Source organism: Patella vulgata, chromosome 4, assembly GCF_932274485.2.
Source record: "Patella vulgata chromosome 4, xgPatVulg1.2, whole genome shotgun sequence".
In the NCBI taxonomy this organism is placed as follows: Eukaryota; Metazoa; Mollusca; class Gastropoda; family Patellidae; genus Patella; species Patella vulgata.
The window spans coordinates 72822934-72848051 of record NC_065882.2 but is presented as its reverse complement, the minus strand read 5'-3'; the positions used below and the strand labels follow the sequence as shown (position 1 = coordinate 72848051).

Here is a 25118-nt window from a genome sequence, read left to right as displayed (position 1 = left end):
AGTTAATATTTGTGGCTTATTAAGTCGCATCGATGTCATCCTTATCAGTGTTTGTCGCGGCCTAGTGAATATTTACTGCTGATCAGTGTGTGATTGTGGAAGTAGACTTTAAACCGGAATCCGCGGTGTGAAGAGCTTAAGGCGCTGGCTCACTAACCGGGGGGTCCGATGTTCGATCCCGGTGTTGGTCGAGGAAGATCCCCGGAATCGTCCAGCGAGGCCTTGTCAGTGGGTGCAGGACTGATGGCCTAGCAAGGACAGATTCTAGTCGTTTGGATGAGATGAAAAACCTAGGTCCCGTATAGACATTGACGTGCACGTAAAAGAACCTTTGATAGTTGGAATTCGAAACAAGAGTAGGCCGTAGCGGAAGAATTTCCCTCATAGCACACTTTCAGTCTTCATTAGCTTAGTCGGTGCAGAAAAGTAGGACGTTAAACCCCATTTCACCATTAAACCACCAAGGGATAGAGAGAACCCTAGTGCAGGGCTCCGACCCCCTGGTCACCCGCCCACGATCATTCTTAATGATAAGAGAGTTTCACGTAACTAAAGAAATGTTGTATAATTTATTATGACATAAATAGAATGTATTTGATAGAAGCGGAATGTTATGCATGAGATTTTCTTAAAGGATTTTTCTAATTGCATGTAACTAGAATCCTTGTATCTTTCTGTTATTGTAATGTTATACGGGTTGTTGATATCAGTGGATTCACCACTTGACATGTAGGGTATGAATATTATTCATGTTTTTATAGTCATTCATAACATAATGTTTTTTTTTATAAAACGTATCAACTAATATTACATATTATATTATTATATGTTGTAGGTTGAAATGATGAATTAGGACTATTCGTCATCCAGTAAAGCAATGTGAAGGACGCCCCGCCACCACTCCCAACTGCTCCCTCCGTAGCCCTAAAAGAACTCAATTGATCAACTTTTAACGAACCAAAATCAAATGATCAACTTTTAAAAAAACAAAACTTAAAAAGGAGACCCCCCCCCCCCCCCGAACCGAATTCCCCATTCCCTCGCCCTTTCTTGTAGTATACAACATTTATCGCATGTTGAAAAGATATGCCAGAGCTATTCGCTATATAATACAGGTACTCCCTATACATTATAGCTGAGTAAAGAACACTTCACCCCTCAACTTCGCACCTCCCTCTCCCCAAAAGAACTTCAAAAGAAAAACTGATGAGTATAAGAACAGCAAAACTCGTCTCTACGGCTTGCATGACTCCACAAACGAAATTAATACCCTTATCTTTACAACAGTTCAATCATACTTCAATTTAACTAAACGATTTTAAACTATATTGTTGTTATTATTATTATAAATATTATTATTACATACTATAATACTTTAGGTGTATTCAGGTAAGTACGGGTTGTACATATTGTATATAGTGTATCTACTGCTTTTCATTATTAATATATAATTTGTATTGTAAATAGGGATAGGGGTCTGACATAGGCATTTTACCTGTTCCCCAATTTCCCATTCATTTATAGTGAATAAAATATGTTTATAAAAAAAAGAGAAAAACTACACCCCGTCCAACAAACTGCCCCTCACTCGCCATGAATGAACTCCTTAGAACAATCAACAACTCCGAATGACCAACTGGGAAAACCCCAATATACTGGTATAAGGAATATAAAATATGCTACTTTTACCGTAATTATAGAACCGTGACTAGTGTATTCCATGTTTAATTGATAATTATAAATTTCATTGAAACATTTTGTGTGGACGCCCTAACTAGGAACCAGTCACTAAGCAATCCTAAACGGCAATACAAAAGTCTGATATTCAAAAAGAAAAAAAATATAAGTATAAGAAAATAATCATAGAAAGAGAATGACTGTTATCGCAGTATTCTGTGTGTCATATACAAACTCAGGATATTTTTAAAGGAATCGGAAGCGCGGGGACATAGGAGGGACCGGGGAGGTCGCGTACCACCGAGAAAATATTTGAATTCAGGGCAGTTTGTGTTAAGGAATCTGAAACACTGGGCATAGGAGGGACCAGGGAGGTAGCGCGAGAAAATATTTGAATTCCGGTATACGTTAGAGGAGTTTTGATTTGGTATGTAAATGCATTCTGCTTTGTGTCACATACAGGGCACTTTGTGTTAAGGAATCTGAAACACTGGGGCATAGGGGGGACCGGGGAAGTAGCCTATCACCGGGCGCGAGAAAATATTTGAATTCCGGTATACCTTAGAGGAGTTTTGATATGTTAATGCATTTTGCTTTGTGTTACAAGTAACAAGTTCGATGTTTACCTAATTACGCTATTTTCCATCTCTGAAATAATACCAAAAAGATCGTGATTGTCTCTTGTCAACATCATCGGTATTACAAAGCAGTGGGGCATTTTTTTTCAGCAGTGGAGTATTTGCTCCACTACTTATTATACTACACAATGCCCTGTACAAATCTGAACATTGGTAAACATTCGTAGAAGTGATTTCCAACTGTTTCGACGCCTCACTTCTCATGAAACAGTGAAAGATCTACATTGTTGTTAATTCACCTACACTCGCCGATTGATAATAGCGGCTCCACGTATATAGATAGTTGGTTTACATATATATATATATACCTATACCATACTTATATATATGTACTACACACAGCTGATAAAAGTCGCTAGACTCGAGCCTCGAACAGGTTCATTCATCCAAATATCAGACGTGACGGCGAGAAGAGTGAGAGAGCTATTTCAACTATAGAAGCGTCGCGGGTTCACTATTCAGTGCTTAGCTCTCTTATACGGATGCCTGTATCGAAGGATTTACTAGTGTCAGTTTTGAGTGGACGACGGATTACTAAGCTCCATGCGACTGTGAACAATTAAGTTCTTGTGTTAAATTTAAATCCAACTATTGTTTTGCGCGAACGTGGAATGAACCAGGGTCCAGAGACGACCGATTTCTGCAGTGTTTTAATAATTACTTGACAATTTTTAATCTTTAAACTTTGGTTGAATTAGTCGTTAGTGATAACAGGCACGCCATGCTGTCCTTTAACAGTTCACGGGAGCATTCGTATTATATATAGGTCTATGTTTTGCTTGTGTTTAACCGGCTGATCAGGGATATATTTTGGGTTATTTTTGAGTTTTTGTGAGTTGGTACCGTAATTAGTAACGGAATGCGACAAGATATACCTTACCTGTGTTTTCTATTGGTACATATTTTGGTGTTAATACAGGGATGTTTTAGCACTCAACAACACGTGGATAATGTGTTTTTAAATCCTCGGCAAGGTAAGATAATCCGTGCACACTCATCGCTGGTGCTTTATTTACTATTCACCTGACCTCTGATTCAATAAGCCAAATAGATGAAATGAGATGGGGGTTTAACGTCCTATTTTTTTGCACCAACCGCGATAATGTCAATGTGCAATGAGGGAAATTTTGCCGGACAGCGGCGCTACGGCCTACTCTTATTTCGAATTCCAGTTTTCAAGGGTTCTTTTACGTGCATTGTTATTTGCCGGGTTCTCTGTCCTGCACCACTGACAAGGGCAAATCCCGAGAAACTCTCTCGATTAACAACGAGATCGATTCCTGGTTGCCAAGGTTAGCGAGCTAGCGTCTTACTCACTGAGTCACCGCGCCCACCCCACCACTTAAAAATATAAGCTAATAGCACAGAGTGCCCAAATGCAGAAAAGTAAAGAAATTTCAGTTTTATGCATGGAGGCGTGTAGAATTTTGGATGGAGAAATTTGTCGGACCGTTTTCTCCAACTTTCATTAAAGTTATAAACTGTTAAGGGTTCTTTGATGTGCACGCCGATGGTTACACAGACGGAACTCTGTTTTCGTCCCACCCAAATGACTAGGACAACAGTTTAATTGTCCCAAACGTAAGAGAATTCCGACAAAAGTAACTTAATCTAACATTCTTAGCAAAGCACTAAACGATATTAATCGATGTTGTATAATGTCATGCCATACCCCGTGGTGGTGGTAGTAGCACATATATACGTGTTCTAGTCGCGCCACCCGCGTCCTTTCCCACCCTCTTCTCTTGTTGCGGAAAGTTCATATGTGACCACACCACAATCTACCGTTCATGGCTAGATCTAGTTATTAAATTCCATATGACTTCTGACTTCAGATCTAAAGTATAACAATACTAGATCTAGCTATTAAATCCCATGTGACTTCTAACTTCAGATCTAGAATATAACAATACTAGATTTATCTAACTTCAAATTTAGAGTATAACAATACTAGATCTATCTAACTTCAGATCTAGAGTATAACAATACTAGATCTATCTATTAAATCCCATATGACTTCTAACTTCAGATCTAGAATATAACAATACTAGATCTATCTAACTTCAGATCTAGAGTATAACAATACTAGATCTATCTATTAAATCCCATATGACTTCTAACTTCAGATCTAGAATATAACAATACTAGATCTATCTAACTTCAGATCTAGAGTATAACAATACTAGATCTATCTAACTTCAGATCTAGAGTATAACAATACTAGATATATCTATTAAATCCCATATGACTTCTAACTTCAGATCTAGAATATAACAATACTAGATCTATCTAACTTCAGATCTAGAGTATAACAATACTAGATCTATCTAACTTCAGATCTAGAATATAACAATACTAGATCACAAGGTTAATTTAAAGCCTCTGATTTGACGTTTAGTACAATAAAACTTGCTTACAAAAACATCGCTTCACTCGGAGTCTTAATTGCAGAATATCCATAAACCAGATGTTATTTTGCATAATTTCTCCAGTAGCCGTTAATGTCAAAATATTTGAGTAAATAAACGTCTGGTTTAAAAGTTGGTTCATTTTACAAACAGGCTCATTTTGATCTGGGCCCTGTTTCTCGAAATCTTAATTAAAGATAAAATCCAAATTTTAGTAGATACTTCAATTTTGATTGGCCAAGCACTAAAATCAATCTAATATTATCCAATCAAATTACTAAAATTTTGATTTTATCGGAGTTAAAATTTCGTGAAACAGGTCCCAGTACTGTAATTTCTATAATCCACCAGATTTGCACTGATCCAGGGGCGGGTCCGGGATTTTCAGCGTTGAGGGGGATGGCGACGTGGAAGGCGACGTGTCCAGAAATATTAGATCTCCGTATTGAAATGTTCTAATATAGTAATAATTTGGGAGCACCAAACGCAGGAAATGCCCATGACAGAAAATTTTGAAAATAATGGAACGCTGTAGATGACTATTGCTGACCAATTCAGGTCCCTGCCCCAGACCCCCTAAATTGAGTATGAGCTGGTGGGGGTGAGGCTGCATCCACGCCTGTGGCCGTGTAACTAGTTTCAGGGTCGGATGTACATAAATATCGTGGGAACAATGTTCGACGTGGGTGAGCCAAACGGGCTTCTGCACAGGGCTTGCATCTTGGGAGGGGTGGGGTGGGGAAATGTATCCGAATTTTACCATCGACGCGATAACCGTTTTTTGTCATTTTCGATTTGGTCTGTCACTGCTCATTTTTCATTTTTACTATCATGGGGTTGGGCGGGGTGTTGCTTGTTCAAAATACTGTGCCCAGAACCCGAAATATCCCAAGACCGGCGCTGGTTGTTGCGAAAATACCACAGCTGGTTCCAGAATAGGATGTACATTGCTGTCATATAGAAACTCTAGTTTGTCCCTAAAGGACCTCATGGCTGTTGACTTCGGGATTATTTATGTAGAAATATATCCCAGTTAATGAAGCATAATGAAAATGAACGACGAATGGTAACATTATACTTGATTTACTATAGGTTTATGTATACTTTGATAATCGTATATATAAGACAAATATACAAGTAAATAACATTACAAAACAGATTAATTCATTCATCCTTATCAATCTGTTGACCTTCTGATTAACGGATTAATCACGATTATCCCAATACGATATTAATCCGGACGTATGTCAACATTCCCAAATGGCGTATAATAACTGACGACTAAAAACTAACATTGTTGGTATCAATTTATGCTCAAATGATTTTTCCTTTCATTTTTCAATTAATACTGCCAAGGGATCATTAGCACAATCGACGGAGATTGATATAAATTGGACTAATGAAGACGGGCATACGCCATGCAGTGTGTTAAGAAGAGGGAATGTTTCCGTCTGCTCTCACGGAATTTTAATTTTCAATGGTTCGTAACGTGCACACAAATGTGTACACGAGAGGACCTCGGTTTTTAGTTCCATTCGAACGACTATACGGGATCGATCCCGAGACATCCTGGGTTTTAACGTCCTACTTACTGCACCAACCGGGAATTCGCCATGGAGTGTGTTACGAGGGACATTCTTCTGCCTACTCTTCATGGAATTACAACCGCTTTGGTTCTTTTACGTGCACACCAATATGTACACAAGGGTACCTCGGTTTTTCGTCCTATTTGAACGATTAGACCGGCGTGTAAATCCCGAGTAAATTACTAGACCAATGAGATCGAAGTTGGAATTTCCCGGTTAGTGAGCCAGCACCGTATTCACAGAGCCACCGTGCCTCCCGTACACGAGGCAGCACACACATCATCCATCTCGAACATCTATTAAAGAATTTTACACAGGTAGCAATTGATGTTATATACACACCATGCAACACCTGAGTTTTAAAATCCGATGAAATTATGTTGTCGGTAATTGAAGTATTTTTAGGACAGGTGTGGAAAGGAAAATAACCAATCCGCCAAGTAATACAGTTGTTCTTACTAAATAAATGTTGTAAAAAAGAATATTTTAATCGTTTTTCCACATCATGCTGACGGAATACTTCTTAAAACACTTAACTCTCTGCACTTGAGGTTAAAAAACCTATTCCACTGTTTTATTTCACATAAGAAACATGTTTCTAAATCGAGAATAAGTTATATTGCCAATCGCATCATCATTTAGACTACGCCTCGACTTTTTGATACAAGCGACGACTTAGGAGGTTCCGGGATTCGATTCTTATGATCGCCGAGAAAGCTCACAGCCTGGGTTGCTCTCGTAAGTGGTGTAGCAAGGAGGTAGTCTAATCGTTAAAATCCGAGGTCCCGTGTACACACTGGCATACATGTAAAAGAAACATTGAAAGTTGCCGATGCTCGGGCAAAATATCCCTGTTACACGTGCGCGCTGTATCATAAGGCCTGTCATTGAGTCAACTGGCATGGTTTCGATTCTCCGGTTGTACGTGACAAGCAGTAGGGTCGCCGCAACTTGACGAAGTCGGTCGTTGGAAACCACGGGTTTGTTTTACACGTAGTCGCACTCGTTTTTTAAGTTTTATTTTTTAAATCGTCAGAAACCATAAAGGATTTTAACGTCAATGTCAGCTTTGCTTAACCCCAACACGCTACACGAAATATTAAACATACACTTGAACAAAGATCTGTATTTACTTTATGACCCTCAAATATTGAAATTAATTGAATTTTGATGTAGTTGAAAACGTGAATAGATAGATTATTTTGATAGTACATCGTGAAGTAGAGTTCATGGCCCACAAAAAATCTCGCTCACTCAGTCTGTCAAACTAAATGTAAACCTCTTCAATTCACTTCTGCAATAGACAAGGCTATATAGTATATTATTCGGTCAATATCGTTGTGTTCCGTCCACGTTCACATTTTATACAAATGAAATGGGGTGTAACGTCCTACTGTTACCGAAGACGGACAAAGGCCATACACTGTGCTACCAGAGAAATTTTGCGCAGACTGCCAAAGTCCCATCCGAACGACTATAAGTTGTCCCTTGCTAGGCCCTCCGTCCTGCGCCACTGACAAGAGGAACCACGCCGGAAATTCCCGATGAACTTTCTCGGCCATTTTATACAAACTTCATACAACTTAAGCGTCTGAAAATTATTCAATTTCGTTCAGTTGAAACTCATCACTACGGTTTGGCGAATGTGCTAGATACATTTTCCTTTATACTTTGTACTGAGCTGACTGGCAACGGTCACATTTGATACAACTTAAGCTTCTGTTCGTCATTCCAAACTACAATAATGTGAAAGATCAATCTTTAAAGGGAATATCGGTCTTAAAATTATTCAATTCTGTTCACTATTTACAATTATATAATAAACTGAAACTCATACTTCATGACTGAATCAAGCAAGACTGTAATTTGATGAACGTCGTTGATATATAGTTACTATATATACACCGTGTACTAAACTATATATACACCGTGTACTAAACTGACTAGTTTAGCCAGGGTGTTCGCCGCTTGTTAAAATCTCCCCCGAGCCCCTTTTAGAACCATGAAACTAGACATATTATATCTTCTGCACGGAATTTTATAACAACGTAGATAGCTAAACGTATATGGTAAGAAAAAAAACATGTCATTCAAATCTAGTCTTTTAAAGAGAATATTAGAAAAAAGGAAAAGAAAACTTTGAAATATGTAAATGATTTTAACAAAATAGTTATGTAAGTTTAAGATGCATGATTGCTCAGCTTTTGTAATTAAAAAGACAGTGACGTGCTTTTGATTTCAAGAACACCTTTTACCACATACCTAGGATTTTGTGAACTTGTCGAATTCGTACACCGAACTTTGTTCGGGTCAGCTGAAAGCATCATGTTGAAACTAACTGTAGAATTTCTCAATTATCAACGCCTCCAACAGCTCCCTAACAAACAAAACAACAAGCCACACATTTGGCACGAGCTTGGCTGGGCGAGTATGGCGTTTTCGCACTAAATATGAGGTCCCTTGTTGGACGAGAGAGTTCCTTGGAAATTTGAGCCACCACGGCACAGTGAGTAAGACGCTGCCTCGCTCCCGGTGTTGGCCGAGAAAGTTCCTCGGGATTGTCCGCCTTGGTTTCAAGTGGTGCAGGACGGAGGGCCTGACAAGGACAGGATGTAATCGTTCGGATGGGATTAAAACCCTAGGCCCCGTGTGGACATTAACGTGCACGCAAAATTTCCCTCATAGCGCCCTTTAAACCTGATTGCTCTAATTATGCAGAATAATACACGTTTAATATACATGTATGTTATCTCTGTCATTCACAAACGATCTAGTTTTCTTTATCAAGAATTGGGAGATGGTGGGTGGCTGAATTGTTTAGCGCGTGCGCTTTAGATCATAAGATCTGGCATACAAAAAAGTGGCATGGTTTCGATTCCTCGCGTGTCCAACCTCGTGGGTTTTCTCCGGATTGTCCGGTTTCCTTCCACTGCTAAAGACCCGTACGCGGAAGCGAATTGTTGAAATAAATTTGACCCATGTTTTAACCCCAAATTTACCTAGTATATTTCCAGTGGACGTTAACCTTCATTTCGGTCCCCCCCCCTCTAACTTTAACAAGAATTGTGATGAACTAAATATAATAAAATACTTTAGATAAGTGTTTAAGGGCTCGTCAACGCCAATAGTCAACAACCAAGTACCATTAAAGGTATTACGGAAAGATGCAGCAGGCATCCCTTTAAATGAAAGTAGGGGCGTATCTAGGTAAAGAGGCTGGGGGTGGGGTGCATCTAGGAAAGAAAAGAGGGTGGAGATTGTACACGTTCACAAAATAGGTTATGGTATACCTAAAAAGAGATTATGGCCATGGGACGGCGTGCCACATAGAACAATAGGATGTGAGGGTGGGGGTACCAAAGGAAAGAGTAGGATTTGCCCCTAGGAAAAGATCTTTGAGAGGAGGCACCTGGAATAAAAGGGTGGAAAGAGGGTGAATATGCTCCGAAGAAAATATGGTAGACGGGGATGCACCTGGAAAAAAGAGGTCTGGAGAGAGTGCACTAAGGAATATAGGGTGGGAGGGGATGGATCATTGAAAATAGGATGGAGCGTGCAAGGTCAACGTTGGAAAAATGTTAAAATTTTGGGAAGGCTGGTTTCATATACACACGTTGAGGCCGAAAACAAACATTAATCTTTATTCTAAAATAATTTTTGTTTAATTTTTCAGCCGAATACGTTAAAAGCTTAGACAATTATGTGGTGTCTCTACCAAGTCGCGTGGACGAAACGGGAGCCTTCATAGGTCACGAACTACACGCGCATAATTTACACAAAAGAAGTTTAGGACCTGATTCAGGAGACAATGTAGTACTTCATTATAAAATTCCAATAGGAAATGAGGAAATTATTATACAAGTGAAAGAAAACAAAAAACTTTATTCCAAATCAACGATAGTTGAAAGACGGACCAACAAGTTTAAAAATGTGTCGGATTCAACATTTAAACACCTAGAGAGACAGGGATGTCATTATAGCGGTCATGTGGTCGGAGACGTGAATTCCAAGGTGGCCATAGCAGCTTGTGATGGCTTGGTAAGTTAGATTATTATTATCCTAGTTTAATTAGACCCCAGATTGTCTAGTTGCTGGAGGCGGGGGTAGGGGGTTAATTCACATATTGCATTAAGTTACGTTCGGCATCAATAATAATTATCTATTATTTAATAAAACTTCCCATTCCATCCTCGTCACCATTGCCGCAAGTTAGTTCATGTTCCATTTGACGTCAAGAATATTTTTTAAATGGACCCATGCAAATTATCTGAAGGTGATTTTAAACGATATCAGACAGGATATATGGATATGTAACTTCTGTTCGTTTGCCCATTTTTAAATATCTATCCTCTGGATCTGTTGGTCATTGGTGTAAATCCGCTAAGTATCCTCCCACACCTACCCAAACACAGATAGGCACCCATACCCTATTCCCAACTCAGCCATGGCATGGTACGGGTATCAACTTCCCTTTGACCGAAAGCTTTTAAAATGCGTGCAAGGATATTCATATTCTACCAAAGTTATCTGAATTATCTGTTAAAGATTGAACTTGTAACACCATGAAGTTTTTATATGAATAGCAATCGTTCGTACAGTATGGTTTTTATATCCATAGCATGATGCGCGATCTTAAATCTGCATCAGCGGAAGATGTAATAATTTAGATTATTGAGTCATCAATCTAGTACAGAGTAAATACAGCTGATCCGTCGATGGTTTTTCTCTCAATATTATATTACTTGACGTATGTTTATTGAACCTCTGTTAGGCCATCTAGTAAAATGTATCATTTCTTTCCTGCTACTTGTGCCAAACAGTGGCGTATCTAAAATATTTACTTTTAGAGCCCATTGGGGAGCTGGGTTCCCTTTTTTGTGGTGCCTAATAGTAAGTACGGGAAGATCGTAACAAATAAAATATATCATTTCTTTCCTGCGAGTTGTGCCAAATAGAGGGGTATCTCAGATATTTACTCAAGGGGCTTGCATAGCTCATGCTGTAAATTACGATTTGGGAAGGTGGGACCTTTTTCTGGTGGTGGCTTATGGTAAGTGTAGACAGATCGGGCTACACACAACCAGAAACTCATTAGACAGATACATGGAACGATGAGAATGGATCCGGAAGCCAGCTGCAAAGTTCCACCGACGGAAATGGCGATGGACAGAGAGAGCGTTGATAGTGCTGACTCTCTAAACGGTAGATCCCAGTGTTAGCCGAGAAGGTTCCACGAGATTTCCCAGTCTGGTTTCCCCTTGTCATGATTCAGGATGGCAAGAGAACGTATCTAGTCGTTCGGATGGGACGAAAAACTAAGGTCCTGTATAAACCATTAGCCATGAAAGTTGAAAATTGACATAATAGTAGACCATAGTTTACTGCATGACGCATGCACATCTCCATTATATTACCATTATCCCGGTTGATGCAGAACAACAAAACGTTAAATCCCATTTCATTTCATCTCCGAGTGCCCTATCAGCATATACCCTAATCTAGGTTAAAGGGACCTAATTCACTAAAACTTACACTAATATATTTTAAGGATTCGGGCATTTCACTGGTTGAGATTTAAAAATCTTCTAGTACAAATTTGAGCTCTTGGCGGCCAATAAAAGGGCAGAGTAGCGCCAGACTAAGCCCTACCAGCTCTCGCGTTGTTGGAAACCCTTAGCAGCCACTCCAGTCTAGGTTACTGGTGCCAAAGCAAGCCCTATCGGCTCTCGCCATGTTGGAAACCCTTGGTATCTACTCCAATCCGGGTTACTGGTGCCAAAACAAGCCTCAACAGCTCTATCACTGTTTTGGAAACCCTTAGCAGCTACCCCAGTCTAGGTTACTGGTGCCAAACTAAGCCCTATCAGATCTCTCGCCATGTTGAAAACCTTTAGCAGCTACTCTAGTCTAGGTTACTGGTGTCAATCTGAGCCCTGTCAACTCTCTGGCTGTGTTGGAAACCCTTAGCAGCTACTCTAGGTTATTGGTGCCAGGAACCCGTAGCAACTACTCCAGTCTAGGTTAATGGTGCCAGTCTGAGCCCTATCAACTCTCTCGCGGTGTTGGAAACCCCCAAAAGCTACATGTACCCCAGTCGAGGTTACTGGTGCCAAACTAAGCCCTATCAGCTCTCTCGCGGTGCTGGAAACCCGTAGCTACTCCAGTCTAGGTAGCATGTGCCAAACAAAGAATATCGGTTCAATAAGACGTTTAGGGAAGCTGTTAGTGAGAAGATGTCAAGTTAACATGACTTAGAGATACATGTATGTAGATCACATGTTTAAATGAGCAGATTTACTAGGGTGTTTAACGTCAAGAATTTCTCGACATGTTATAAGAATAATATTGTTATTCCCAGTATGTGGTTAATACACAAACTGTGACGTATATTTATCTGGCTCGCGAGTTCTCCATGTTGATTAAGTATGATAATAGAGGGTCGACGGACGCACGAGATTACGATCGTTTGTAAAATAAACGTAAGAATAATTTCACGCAGCATCACAGCTTACAGGTGGTCGCATTCTTTATCGGTGTTGAATTTATCTTCTACATAAAATCGACATTAGTGTAAAAACGCATCTTATCTGGAAATATTATTCCGTTAATCTTTTCATGCCACCAAAAGAGTATGGGCAAAAACTTGTACATTTGAAATGTAATTCACTTAACCCCCTATTTAATGGGCCAATATATAAAATGTAATGCCGGCGAAAGGTAGCGCAATGTCTTAGATTTCGGACAACCCCATAAATGTATTCTTTAATTATATCGGGTGGCCCAGAAACAATCGGGTACTCTATTTAAAGTGGATCATATGAAAGGAGGTTTTTAAAAGCTGGATGAAGCCTATTTTGTGGCTTCCTCGGGCAAGTTTCTTAGGAAACACTTGTCTCGGATATCACCCGTGGTGGAAGTGGACGTAAAACTCCAGGAACGATAGAAAGAAATGGGGTTTAACGTCATAGTGTTCTGCACCGACTCGGATAATGAAGTTGGTTAATGTGGAATAATTCAAAACGTATTTTACCCCTTACTTTTTACTTGGAGTACAATATGGATGTTCGACAACTTCACTCCAAATTGTAGGTCTATTGCTCAAATAGTGTTAACATAGTGCGACTTTAAATAAAGAATGTCAAATTATCTTTAGCCGGACCGAGAAGTCACATCACACTTACCCCAGTTTACAAAAACAGTTGCAGATTTTGTTCTGTGGCGTTTTACGGGGGGGGGGGGAAATCTGTAGCTTGATGCTTGATAATTCTTACCTCTTATGAACCTTATTTTCATTCATATCCCTATGTATTGTTGTTGCTCAATTGGGCTGCAGTGTCAATCAATTCTGTCACTTGATTTAATCAGAACATTGTACGACCTTACCAATTTGATTTTCTGTTCTTCGGGAACATGTATTAAAAACTCTGCCTCCAATTTCCTCAAGAGTTTTTACGTCCAAATAAGTATGTTTTGAAATATTAATAAGACAGCACACGCAAGAATTGACTGGGTTCTTTACTGATCAAGACCCAAACGTTCAAAATATTGAATTGGTTTGCCCTAACATCGGGGAGCGGGGTGGGACAGGGGTTGAACCTGTAAACTGGTGATATGTCAACTTATTATTGCCCACTGGATCATTTTACCCAGTATAGACCTTGCTATGAATGACAACTCACCCATTGCCTTACTTCGCAGGTCAATGATAACCACTGAAGTAACAATATTGTGTTATCTCTCGGGACTCTAATCAAATAACAGGCCACATTAACTTTCAAAACAGATATAATCATTACGTTTAGTTATATATATTATTGAATACAAAGTACTTTTGACACCCCTTTTCATTCTGAGTCAAAATTCATCCCCCAGGGTTTGGTAACTCCATGTCGTTTAAAACACGTCTTTGTTTGATGTGTTGACTCGGGGTAAATGAGTTTATCAATGAATTTGTTGACATTTAAGAAAGACTGATAGGCGCATGTCTCCTATGTTGACTGTACCATATCGTTTACCCATAACCAGATAGATAAACTCTCGTCATTACCACTCAGTTGTATCGGTTTTATCTATCACAATGTTGAAACGCCATCTTCAAGAGGAAATCAGTTGTTGGTTGGGAAGGTGCTGGCATTGGGTTGATAGTGCTTAAGAAGGAGCCTAAACATGGTGCTGAAGAAAGTACCCGAAAGGGCCACACAACGTTACTGTCATTGGGTTGATGGTGCCGAAAAAAGTGCATGGAAAAGGCCACGCAATATTATTACTGGCATTTGGTTGATGGTGCTGAAGAAAATACAAGAATATGGTCGCACAACATCATTGTCATAGGGTCAATGGTGCTGAAGAGGGTACCTGAAAAGGGTCACACAACATTACTGCTATTGGGTTGGTGGTACTGAATAAGGTACATGTACATGAAAAGGCCACACAACGTCACTGTTGTTGGGTTGCCGGTGCTGGAGAAGGTGCCCGGGAAGGGCCGCACAAATTTACTGTCATTGGGTTACTGGTGGTGAAGAAAGTACCTAAAAAGGGTCACGCAACATTATTGTCGTTGGGTTGTCGGTGCTGAAGGTGCCCTAGAAGGGCCGCACAACATTACTGCCATTGAGTTGATGACGCGGAAGAAGATACCTAAACATTACTGTCATTGAGTTGGTGGTAATGAAGATCTTAAAGGGTCACACACCATTACTGGCAAAGGGTTAATGGTATAAATATATATTCATACTTTAACAGTAGTTTTGATTATTATAGATTCTTAAATGTAATTGTTTGTTTTTATACCCGCCATATGTATTATACATCTGAGTTCGCATCTATTGTATTGCTCTACTAATCTCTGATTTTGCAATTAGGCCGGATAATGAATGTGATCATGTGTATTATATTTGGTCACAGGGGTTAAATATGAGCTAACTGATGATAACAGGAGCTAACTAGATAGGCATAGGGTTAGAAAATCTGTGCATCTGAAACGTCCATCATTCATTATAATGGTATTGTAAATTTGACATTCAATGTATCGACTATGTGCATCGGCAAATAGAGAGCGTTTCAGATAAAGATAACATGTCGTGTCTCCCTTTAAGTAGCATTCCTGTCGTCTGCAACTTGACCGTCTGTCACACCAATAGAGGCGACAAAAATCGTCTGATGAGACGAAACGACGTCTGCAATAGGATTACAACCCCTTATCGTTGTTTTGTCATGATCTTAGACGAGTTAGTATATTTGTTTGCGATTGTGTAAAAAGTCACACGTGACTTTACATTCATGAAACCACATCTCAAAAGCTTGAATGAGGTAACTTCGTCCCACCAAAATAAAGGTGCGATGCAAATACAAATGAAATCCGACAGAAAGAAAATAAGGCGGGCAAAGATCATTGACTTCTTACTCTTAAAATTAACCTGATGGAAACAAGAGGCAGGGTTGGGTGACGTTGTCCACAAAACAAATAAAATTTGAAACAAAAATAAGGTGTGCAAACATGAGAGACTTCTAACCTGATGAAAACGACAGGTAGAATTGCGTGACTTCGTCACCGATAATTTATCCAAAGAAAAGAAACTTTATTGCATAACAAACCTTACAAGTTGATGTGTATATATATATTAATGATAAACCGTTCATGAAACAAACAAACATACATACACAATTATATATATAGAGAGAAATGGGGTTTAACGTCCAATCGGCACAAACTAGGTCATTTCGGGACTAATATATGGTTCAATTTTATTTCAATAACCCACACAACCCAAATTGTCTTGAAGATAATCATTCCGCTGGATTCCTAATGATACAAGATCAGGCTTTATGCCCTTACAGGCTCTTGTTCCCCTACGCGAAATAAGCGGTCACCACGCCCCTGGGTTTTGGTGTATAATTATATTTTCTTTATTTACTCAAGGTGCAGAGTCACAAGTCACTTGTATGATTTTATCAGTGACATCTCTACATGTATTCTTCAATACAGCTTATATGAACGCATGAGTTGCTAAACACTAAATCTTCTGCATTCCTAGATCTGTCTGTATTTGTCATCCTTTTATGAAAACTAAAACTCCAATTTTATTTTAACTGTTTATGGACGTTTTGAACTCATTGGTCCGACTTCGGTCCAAATCAATTTCGTGTAATTGTTAACATCGCTGATCGCCATTTGAGAGATGTTGGGTCATCCTGTAAACTGCAATATTGGGAAATTGCGATCTCAAAAAGGGATATCGGCCCACATAGTGTTTTACATCCCGTTGATTGCCATGTGTGAAAAAAAAAAGAGAGAGCTTCTTTTCACGTAAATCATGGGATCGATACCACGACACTTGACTTAATGACAGTTATTATGATATTAAGATCACACCGCTAGACTATTCGAACCCCTACTCTTCAAAAAACTGAATGCAAAATAGCATCGTTAAGCATGATATGGAAATATCAGTATACTTATTTTGATAGACGTGAATAGATTCTGTGTGACGAAAGATCCTTTCAGGTTGAATTACTTAACAAAGAATTTTTTGAGTTAATAATAACACAGTCTAAAGTGTGATGGGTTATTTCACGTGGAAATCACTTGCTGAAAATGAGCTAAAAAATATCTCGACTTACAGCATGTGATTTGACATATCCCTTACAAAAACTTCTCTTAAGTTCTATCATATTTCACTAATCATTGTGGTTAGTGTATAACATGATGGGTGAGGGGGTATTGACTAACCCAACACCGACAAATGTCGCACAGGTGAAAAACGGTGTTAGATTAACAAGTTTCTGCGATACGTGTTGAACACGTGTTTCTACCGCCGCCTTAATACACTTTAACCGTTCATTATATGTTCCAGACAATGGATGCAATATGGTTGGTGTGTTGCTTTTCAAATGGATACGGGGCGAGGGTGCCACGGTGGTTCAGTGAATATGGCGCTGACCCACTAACCAGGAGGTCCCGGGTTCGAGCCTGGAGATGGTCGCGAAAGTTTCTTTAGATTCCCCAGCCTGGTTACGGAGTGAGGGTACATCCCGGATTCGACCCTGGAGTTTGCTGGTATAGTTTCTTGAGATTCTCCAGCCTGGTTACGGGGTCAGGGTACATCCCGGATTCGATCCTTGAGTTTACCGGTAAAATTTCTCGAGATTCCCCGGCCTGGTTACGGATTGAGGGTGCCTCCCGAATTCGATTCAGGAGTTGGTTGGTAAAGTTTCTCGAGATTTTCCAGTCTGGTTTCTCCTTGCGGCAAGTTGTTGGAATGGGACAAAATGACAACGAAGAACAGTATTCGATTAACAAGTTTCTACAATACGTGTTAAACACGTGTTTTGTACCGTCTTAATAAAGTTTAACTGTGTATTATGTGTTCCAGACAATGTTTCCAATGTGGCTTTCTCCTTTTAAACTTAATATATATCTATGTAGATATTAATTATCAACGGTATGATTTATCTACAAAGGTGTAATAAAGACGTGGGATATGTCAATCTTGGGGTATTTTGCTTCGGGTGAAAAATAGGATCTTGATCCGGAAATTGGGATGGGAAGTCCCTACGACCGCAACGGTACATTAATCCATGTTATATTAGGAATGAAATTAAGTGGTTTAACGCCCTATTTTTCTGCACCGCACAAACAGGGCTATATATAATGGAGGCAGGTTTTCGTTCCATACAGACGGTTAGCCTAGACGGTACAGGCCGAGGATGGCTTGGATTTAACGTCCAGACAATGGGGAGAGAATTTCTAGTTTTAGTCCTTATAGTTAGACCAAAGGGAATTCTACCAATAACAAACACGCAGCACTAAATGCTCCTTCCAATGATTGACCACATATTTACCAAATCAAGGTCAGAGGTCACCATCTACTGGTCTAAATATCAGACTAATATACACAGGGTACGACCAGGATTTAAAATAACATGCCAGGAATAGTTGAAACTGTATCTGTTCTACCTTGTCACAGAGAATACCAAATTCTTTAAGTTATTCCAATATATTTTAACCTTTTGGCATTTCGTCTATTGTCGAGCTCACATATTTTAAAACTTTAGATATTTGAAACTCGACGAATTTAAGAATAAATTAAATATCTTTTGATGTGTGACTGTAATTATTTTTTTATATTGCGTCAGTTGAGCGAAACGATTATTAACGCTATTTCAACCGGGTTAGAAACAGTCTTAAAGCCGCTGATCGTTATTCGAATGATTTCGAAGCTAGCTGGGGCTGCGGTTCGCTAACCTGGAGGTCCCGTGTTTGATCCCGGTGGCCGGTGTTGGCTGAGAAAGGTATCGGGATTTTCCTACGTGGTTCCCCCTTGTCAGTGGTGCAGGACGGAGGATGTAACAAGGGACAACGTACACTCGTTGGGTTGGACGAAAAACGGAGGTCCCGTGTATACATTGGCGTGCACGTAAAAGATTCCTTGGCAGTCGTTAAAAAAGTAGGCCATAGTGCCGCTGCCTGGGCAAAATATCTCTCACATCATAAATCAAGTCTTCGCTAGCCCAGTCGGAGCAGAACAGTTATAGGGCGTTAAACCTCATTTCATTTCATTTCCCACTTACAAGTGTTGGGTACAATCTTCTTATGGTTATCATTTTAATTCGATTGAATCCAAGGCAGAATATTATATGTATCTACCGTTTATATTGAAACCATGTTTTCTTAATTTAAAGTTAAATAACCAAGAGTACATTTAAGCATTAATTAAGCCGTGAAAAATCAGATAATGTCTGAAAAATACAAATAACTATCAGAACACCGTTATTTTTGTTTATCAGTGACTGAAATACAGGGCTTATAGAATCAATATAAGCATCGTATCAATTGGTCAGAAACGCTGTGCTACAAAGTATAAACACCGTTCCAATTGGTCAGAAATTAGTCCACCTGTATCCAGGGGGTACAGGAGTCAATTGACCTCATATTATATATTTCCATGTTAGTAAACCACTTTACAGGGCTAATTGGATCCTTCAGCTTAAGCCATTTAATATGGCGAGTTTCATTCCCCCCTACAGTCAAACATGTGGTGGGCATTATACTATAAACAAGTATTTGAGCTGTATTTAGAAACTTATCTTTTAGCGTGTTTACATGTTCGATATTATAAGGTTGGTGAGATGGAGATGTTATATGTTTGTACTGAATAGTTGATGCCTGACACCTGCCACAGATACATTAAGAAATCCAGGTGATATGATAGGTAAATTGATAAGTAATGATATACAATGATAGGAATCGTGTAAACATTATATATGTATTGTACAGTATCAATAGACATCGATAGATCTACTAGTTAATAATATCAGGGGTTAAAGCACAAATAAATGCCTTATCTTAAGTTTAGTATTTTGTCAGGAAGATTTCAGTATTTTGAAAGAACAATTTCAGTATTATAAAAGCAAGATTTTGACTAGACGATTACAGTATTTTGACAGGACGATTTCAGTATTTTGTCAAAACGCTTTCAGTATTTTTAAAGTGAAATTTTAACAGGGCGATTTCAGTATTTTAAAAGGACGATTTCAGTATTTTGATAGGATCCTTTCAGTGTTTTGATAGGATGATTTCAGTATTTTAACAGGACGATTGTATTATTTTTAAGGACGATTTAAATAGTTCTGCAGGACGATTTCAGTATTTTGACAGGACGATTTCAGTATTTTGACAGGACGATTCCAGTATTTTCAAATGACAATTTCAGTATCTTGAAATGACGATTTCAGTACATGTATTTTCAAATGACGATTTCAGTATTTTAACAGGGCGATTCCGATATTTTGAAATGACGATTTCAGTTATTTGATAGAAACTAGCAGACCACATCCTTCAAATATATCTCAAACTTCAAAATATATATGTACTATTATCAAGTAATTAGAACATTCGACAATAAAAACCTGTTATCAAGAATGGGCTGGCTAGTTAGAATTCGACCTCGGTTTTTCGTCTCCTGGCATTTGGGATTTAATGAAGAGTTGGCGAAATTCACCTCCACACGTCATTATAAAAAATATCTATATGTTAGTCCCAAATATACCGCAGTATTGTGTGTACGAGACCTTAAACCCCATTCCATCCCATTCCACACTAACCTACCATATCAACTCACTGACCCCCGCTCATTTAAGATATTATATAAGTAAACATATGATAAGTAACAAAAATCTACTAATCACTCTAATCATTATTAATTAGTGTGTTACTGATAACAAATATTAATTAACCCAGAGTACTACATAGCTGTTGCTAGTACCAGATATTTAAGGCATGCTTACAGTACTAGTTCTTTTAGTACCCGAGTCGGTGAGCTCGTTGACTTTGAGGTCACGTGTTTCATCCCGGTGTTGGCCGAGAAAGTTCATTGGGATTTTTCGGCGTGGGTCTCCAATGTCCGTGGTTCATGACGGAGAGCTTGGCAAGGGACAACGTATAGTCGATGGTACGACAAACCGAGGTCCCGTGTACACATTGGCGGGAACGTAAATGAAACCCTTGGCAGCTGGCATTCGATATAAGAGTAAGCCGTGGTGTCGCTGTCTGGGAAATAAATTCTCTCATACCACACTACTGTATGGCGTATGCTCATCTTCATTTGTTCAGCCCAAGCTGAACAGTAGGACGTTAAACCCCATTTCATTTCTACAAGTACCAAACATGCACGGCCTACAGTACTAGATGGTACTTCTAGTACCAGGCATTCAAGGCCTACAGTACTAGATGGCCGTTCTAGTACCAGACATTCAAGGCCTACAGTTCTAGATGGTTGTTCTAATACCATGACATGCAAGGCTTACTAGATGGATGTTCTAGTGCCAGGCATTCAAGGCCTACAGTACTAGGTAGCTGTTCTAGTACCAAGAATTCAAGGCCTACAGTTCTAGATGGTTGGTCTAGTACCAGACACCCAATGCCTACAGTATAGATGGTACCTCACATTCAAGGCCACAGTACTAGATAGCTGTTCTAGTACCAAGCATTCAAGGCCTACAGTATAGATGGTTGGTCTAGTACCAGACACCCAAGGCCTACAGTATAGATGGTACCACACATTCAAGGCCTACAGTACTAGATAGCTGTTCTAGTACCAAGCATTCAAGGCCTACAGTATAGATGGTTGGTCTAGTACCAAACACCCAAGGCCTAAAGTATAGATGGTTGGTCTAGTACCAGACACCCAAGGCCTACAGTATAGATGGTACCTTACATTCAAGGCCTACAGTACTACATAGCCGTCTAGTACCAGGCATGCACTACAGATACCCCTACTAACCCGTCCGATCATTCAACGAATATGGAAGTGAAATACGATGAGCTCGGGTTTAACGCCCTACGTTTCCGCACCAAACCCGATTAATGGAGTCGGGTATACGTCATGTAGTATGTTATGAGCTAAATTTCACCCGGACAGCGGCGTTACCTCTTACTCTTCATCAAATTGCCAAGGATTTTTTTACGTGCGCGCCAACGTGTACGCGCGACCTTGACTCTCTAGACACATAAAGATGGCGTGGCTAAAGTAAAGGAACAGAACCTCTTATTTGGAAAATATCAATCTGATTAATATTTCATGTCGCCAATGCTAAGATATAAGTAAAGAAAAACAAAACAAAAATTGGTAAGTAAATCGACTGTATCATAAGGCCTGTTATTGAGTCAACTGGCGTGTTTCGAATCCCCGGTTGTAGGTTTTCTCCGGGTCCTCCGGTTTCCTCCCACTGCTAAATACCCCTACGCGCAAGCGAATTATTGAAATAAAATTGGACCATATGTTAGTCTCGAAATGACCTATTTTGTGTCGAGTGGACGTTAAACCCCATTTATGTCTCTCTCTCTCTTTTTAAAAATAAATACAAGCAGTGCCGCTTCTTTAAGGTTAAAATTAGTACAGTTTTGGAGCCAATAAGATTTGATATTTTAATTTAATCTCTCAGTTTTTGTTTTTTTCATGTTTAGTTGAGTATAGGTTAGGAATTTCAACTAGGTGAATTATGAGCCCAAAAAGTTCAAAACGAGCGCAAACATTCTGAAATAGCATTTGGTTTTGAGATCAATTATTAAAAAATCAAATTGAAAATGTACAATACGAATATACCATCTAAGTTTATTTATATATAATGAGGATATTCTCAAACACGATCATTTTGAAGGTGTCAGTTCCAATGGTAAGAAGGCTGTAAGAAGTAGTTCTTACTTTAAAATACCCAGTAATGGTCACCGTCCAATAAAAGAATGATTTTGTACTTTGATTACCCAGTAATGGTCACCGTCCAATATGCCCGTCTAGATTAGCTCGGCTGGTGCATAAAAGAAAGGCGTTAAACTTCATTCATTCATTCGTTTAAATAAAACTGTATAATAAACTGTTGATATTATACCGGAGACATAAACTGTTACACTATTACCATATAAATGCTGTGTGTTTCAATAAAGTCCTAGTTTAATAATACTGTGTGAAAAAAATTCGAAAACAAAGTCAGCCGACCGACACAATTTGACACCCTAACCTCGATGATGATTTATCCACCCAGATAAATGCTTATTGTGCAATTTTTGAACGAGTGGCTATGGGAACTGGACCTTTATCATTTTCTTTATTATCTAAATTACGTATCATCTGGAATAATTGTTTATATATTTTTAGATAATAAAGCATCCCATACCAATATATACCACATTCTCTCGTGTTAAAGTAAATGTTTAGGACTTTAGAACAGCGTCTTCATTAGTTTCGTTTGGTCTAGAAAAATACGACCTTAAATCCCACTTTATGCCGTTTACATTATCCCAATCGGGGCAGAACAGTAGGACGCTAAACCTCATTTCATTTAATAATCTCATTTCATTACAATCCGCACTGAATGGCAGTAAACATTGTCAGCTATGTGCATTTCCCCGATAAATAACACCCCGTCTTCTTTAGTCCATTCGGTGTAGAAAAGTACGACCTTAAATCCCATTAACCCAGTCGGAGCAGAACAGTAGGACGTTCATTTAATAATTTCATTTTATTTTAATCCGCATGTTAAAGTTTAAGCATGCACCCCTAGAGGCTTTGCACTGAACGGATGTAAGCATTGTTAGCTATGTACAATTCCCCGATAAATAACAAGTGATATTAGATGCTATAGGGAAGGTGCTGGTTCACAAAGCAGAAGGTCTTGGATTCGGTCCCGCTGTTTGTCGAGAATCGTTCACTTGCCAATTGTACAGGACATAGAGATGGTACCAGCTCCTCTATATACCACTAACCCCACGTTAAAGACCCATCGAAGTGGGAAATTTAAATAGGAGTAGGCTGTGCCACCGCTTTCGTCGGAAAATTTCACAAAGAAAAATGTAAATGACCAACATGTTCGTTAATCTATAGCTCAGTTAACGTATCAAAATAACCAGCATATACTTTCTATATTTTTGATTGTGAAGTTAGAATCAATAATATGAAAGATAACAATATTGTTTCAGCCATCATATTCCTCCATTCCTTGTCTTTAGACCATATGTCCTGTTATTGTCACAATATTTCATAAACAATTTAATTTGCGTTTCAAAATAAACTTATACCATAGCTAATATTTTGACAATGGAGAATAATTAATCAAGACCATAATATTATTTTAAATGTGTGTTCTTTAGCACAAATCCCGCCATCCATATTTCTACAAATTTCATAATATCAATATTTCAATTATATCACTACAACTGACTCATATTCAGAATTATCGGCGAACAATGTTCCAGAAATGTAACGAATTATTCTAACGAGTGTAACTTTAAAATTTACCGGCGCCTTGAACTAAAATGTCAGAAGTGTCCGCCACTCTACGTCTATTTTCTGGTAAATGTCAATTTATATGTAAAGTATATTGTAACATATATACTTTTTACATGAATAAACCAGACCAAATGTTAATTTCCTCATTTAACATTTACTTATTTAAAAAAAATAAAATAACCCGCAACAAAAGTAGAGGAAACACACGAGACAAACATTTTCATCAACAGTACAAACCTGTTGGAGTTAGAAATTGTAAATACTAGAACTATGAGAGAGAGAGAGAGTGTGTGTGTGTGTGAGAGAGAGAGAGAGAACAGAGAGAGAGAGGGGGAGAGAGAGAGGCGAGAGATAGCAAATAAATAATAAATGAATAAAGGAATGAATGGATGTGTGAATAAGGAAATGCATAAATAAATAAGGCAGAAAGTAAGACAGAAATGATATAGGGTTTAATGTGCTACTTTTCTGTTCTATCCGGATTAATTGTGACGGATATTTGAGAAGGAGAAATTCGACTATCAAATTGTTGTTGTATTTTGGTAGTTCATTTCTGTGCTGATACACATGTTCCCAGACCAGAATAAAGTAGATGTTTTATTAGTTAGACATAGAAACCTCGTAAAGAGATCAATATAAAGGAAAGAGGCGTACATATTGATATAAACATCTTTTACAAACCATCTAAACAGCAGGATCTCCTCTACAACAGCTGATCTTCTCTATAACAGCTGATTCTAACATAGCTTGCCAACTAATGATTGCCAATATATAGGCTCGACCCCAACACCCTATAACACTTAAGGCAATCAGAACGCGTCAATACTTGTTTTTGCTAAAGAGAATAGTTATTCGGCAATAAACGTGTTGTTTGTTGTCCTTAATCTGTTAAGCAGATAAATCTTCCTGAATATGTTCCAAACACTCTTCAAATATCTGGCAATCGCAGCACTTTCTGTTTTAGGAGATTATCTCGGACGGAATGACCAACACCATTTGCATTACACTTTCGACCATAACGTCAGA

The 25118-nt window shown here is 38.8% G+C and overlaps 1 protein-coding gene across 1 annotated transcript in view; it reads left to right on the top strand.

Annotated features, from left to right (window-relative positions):
* The first annotated feature begins 2676 nt into the window (after positions 1 to 2676).
* Positions 2677 to 25118, top strand: part of LOC126817475 (A disintegrin and metalloproteinase with thrombospondin motifs 7) — a 92001-nt gene continuing 69559 nt past the window's right edge. Inside the window, exons 1-2 of the mRNA XM_050544473.2 lie at positions 2677 to 3289; positions 9983 to 10347. Coding sequence (XP_050400430.2) covers positions 3175 to 3289; positions 9983 to 10347 — 480 coding nt within the window. The 5' untranslated portion in view covers positions 2677 to 3174. The remainder of the gene's footprint in view (positions 3290 to 9982; positions 10348 to 25118) is intronic.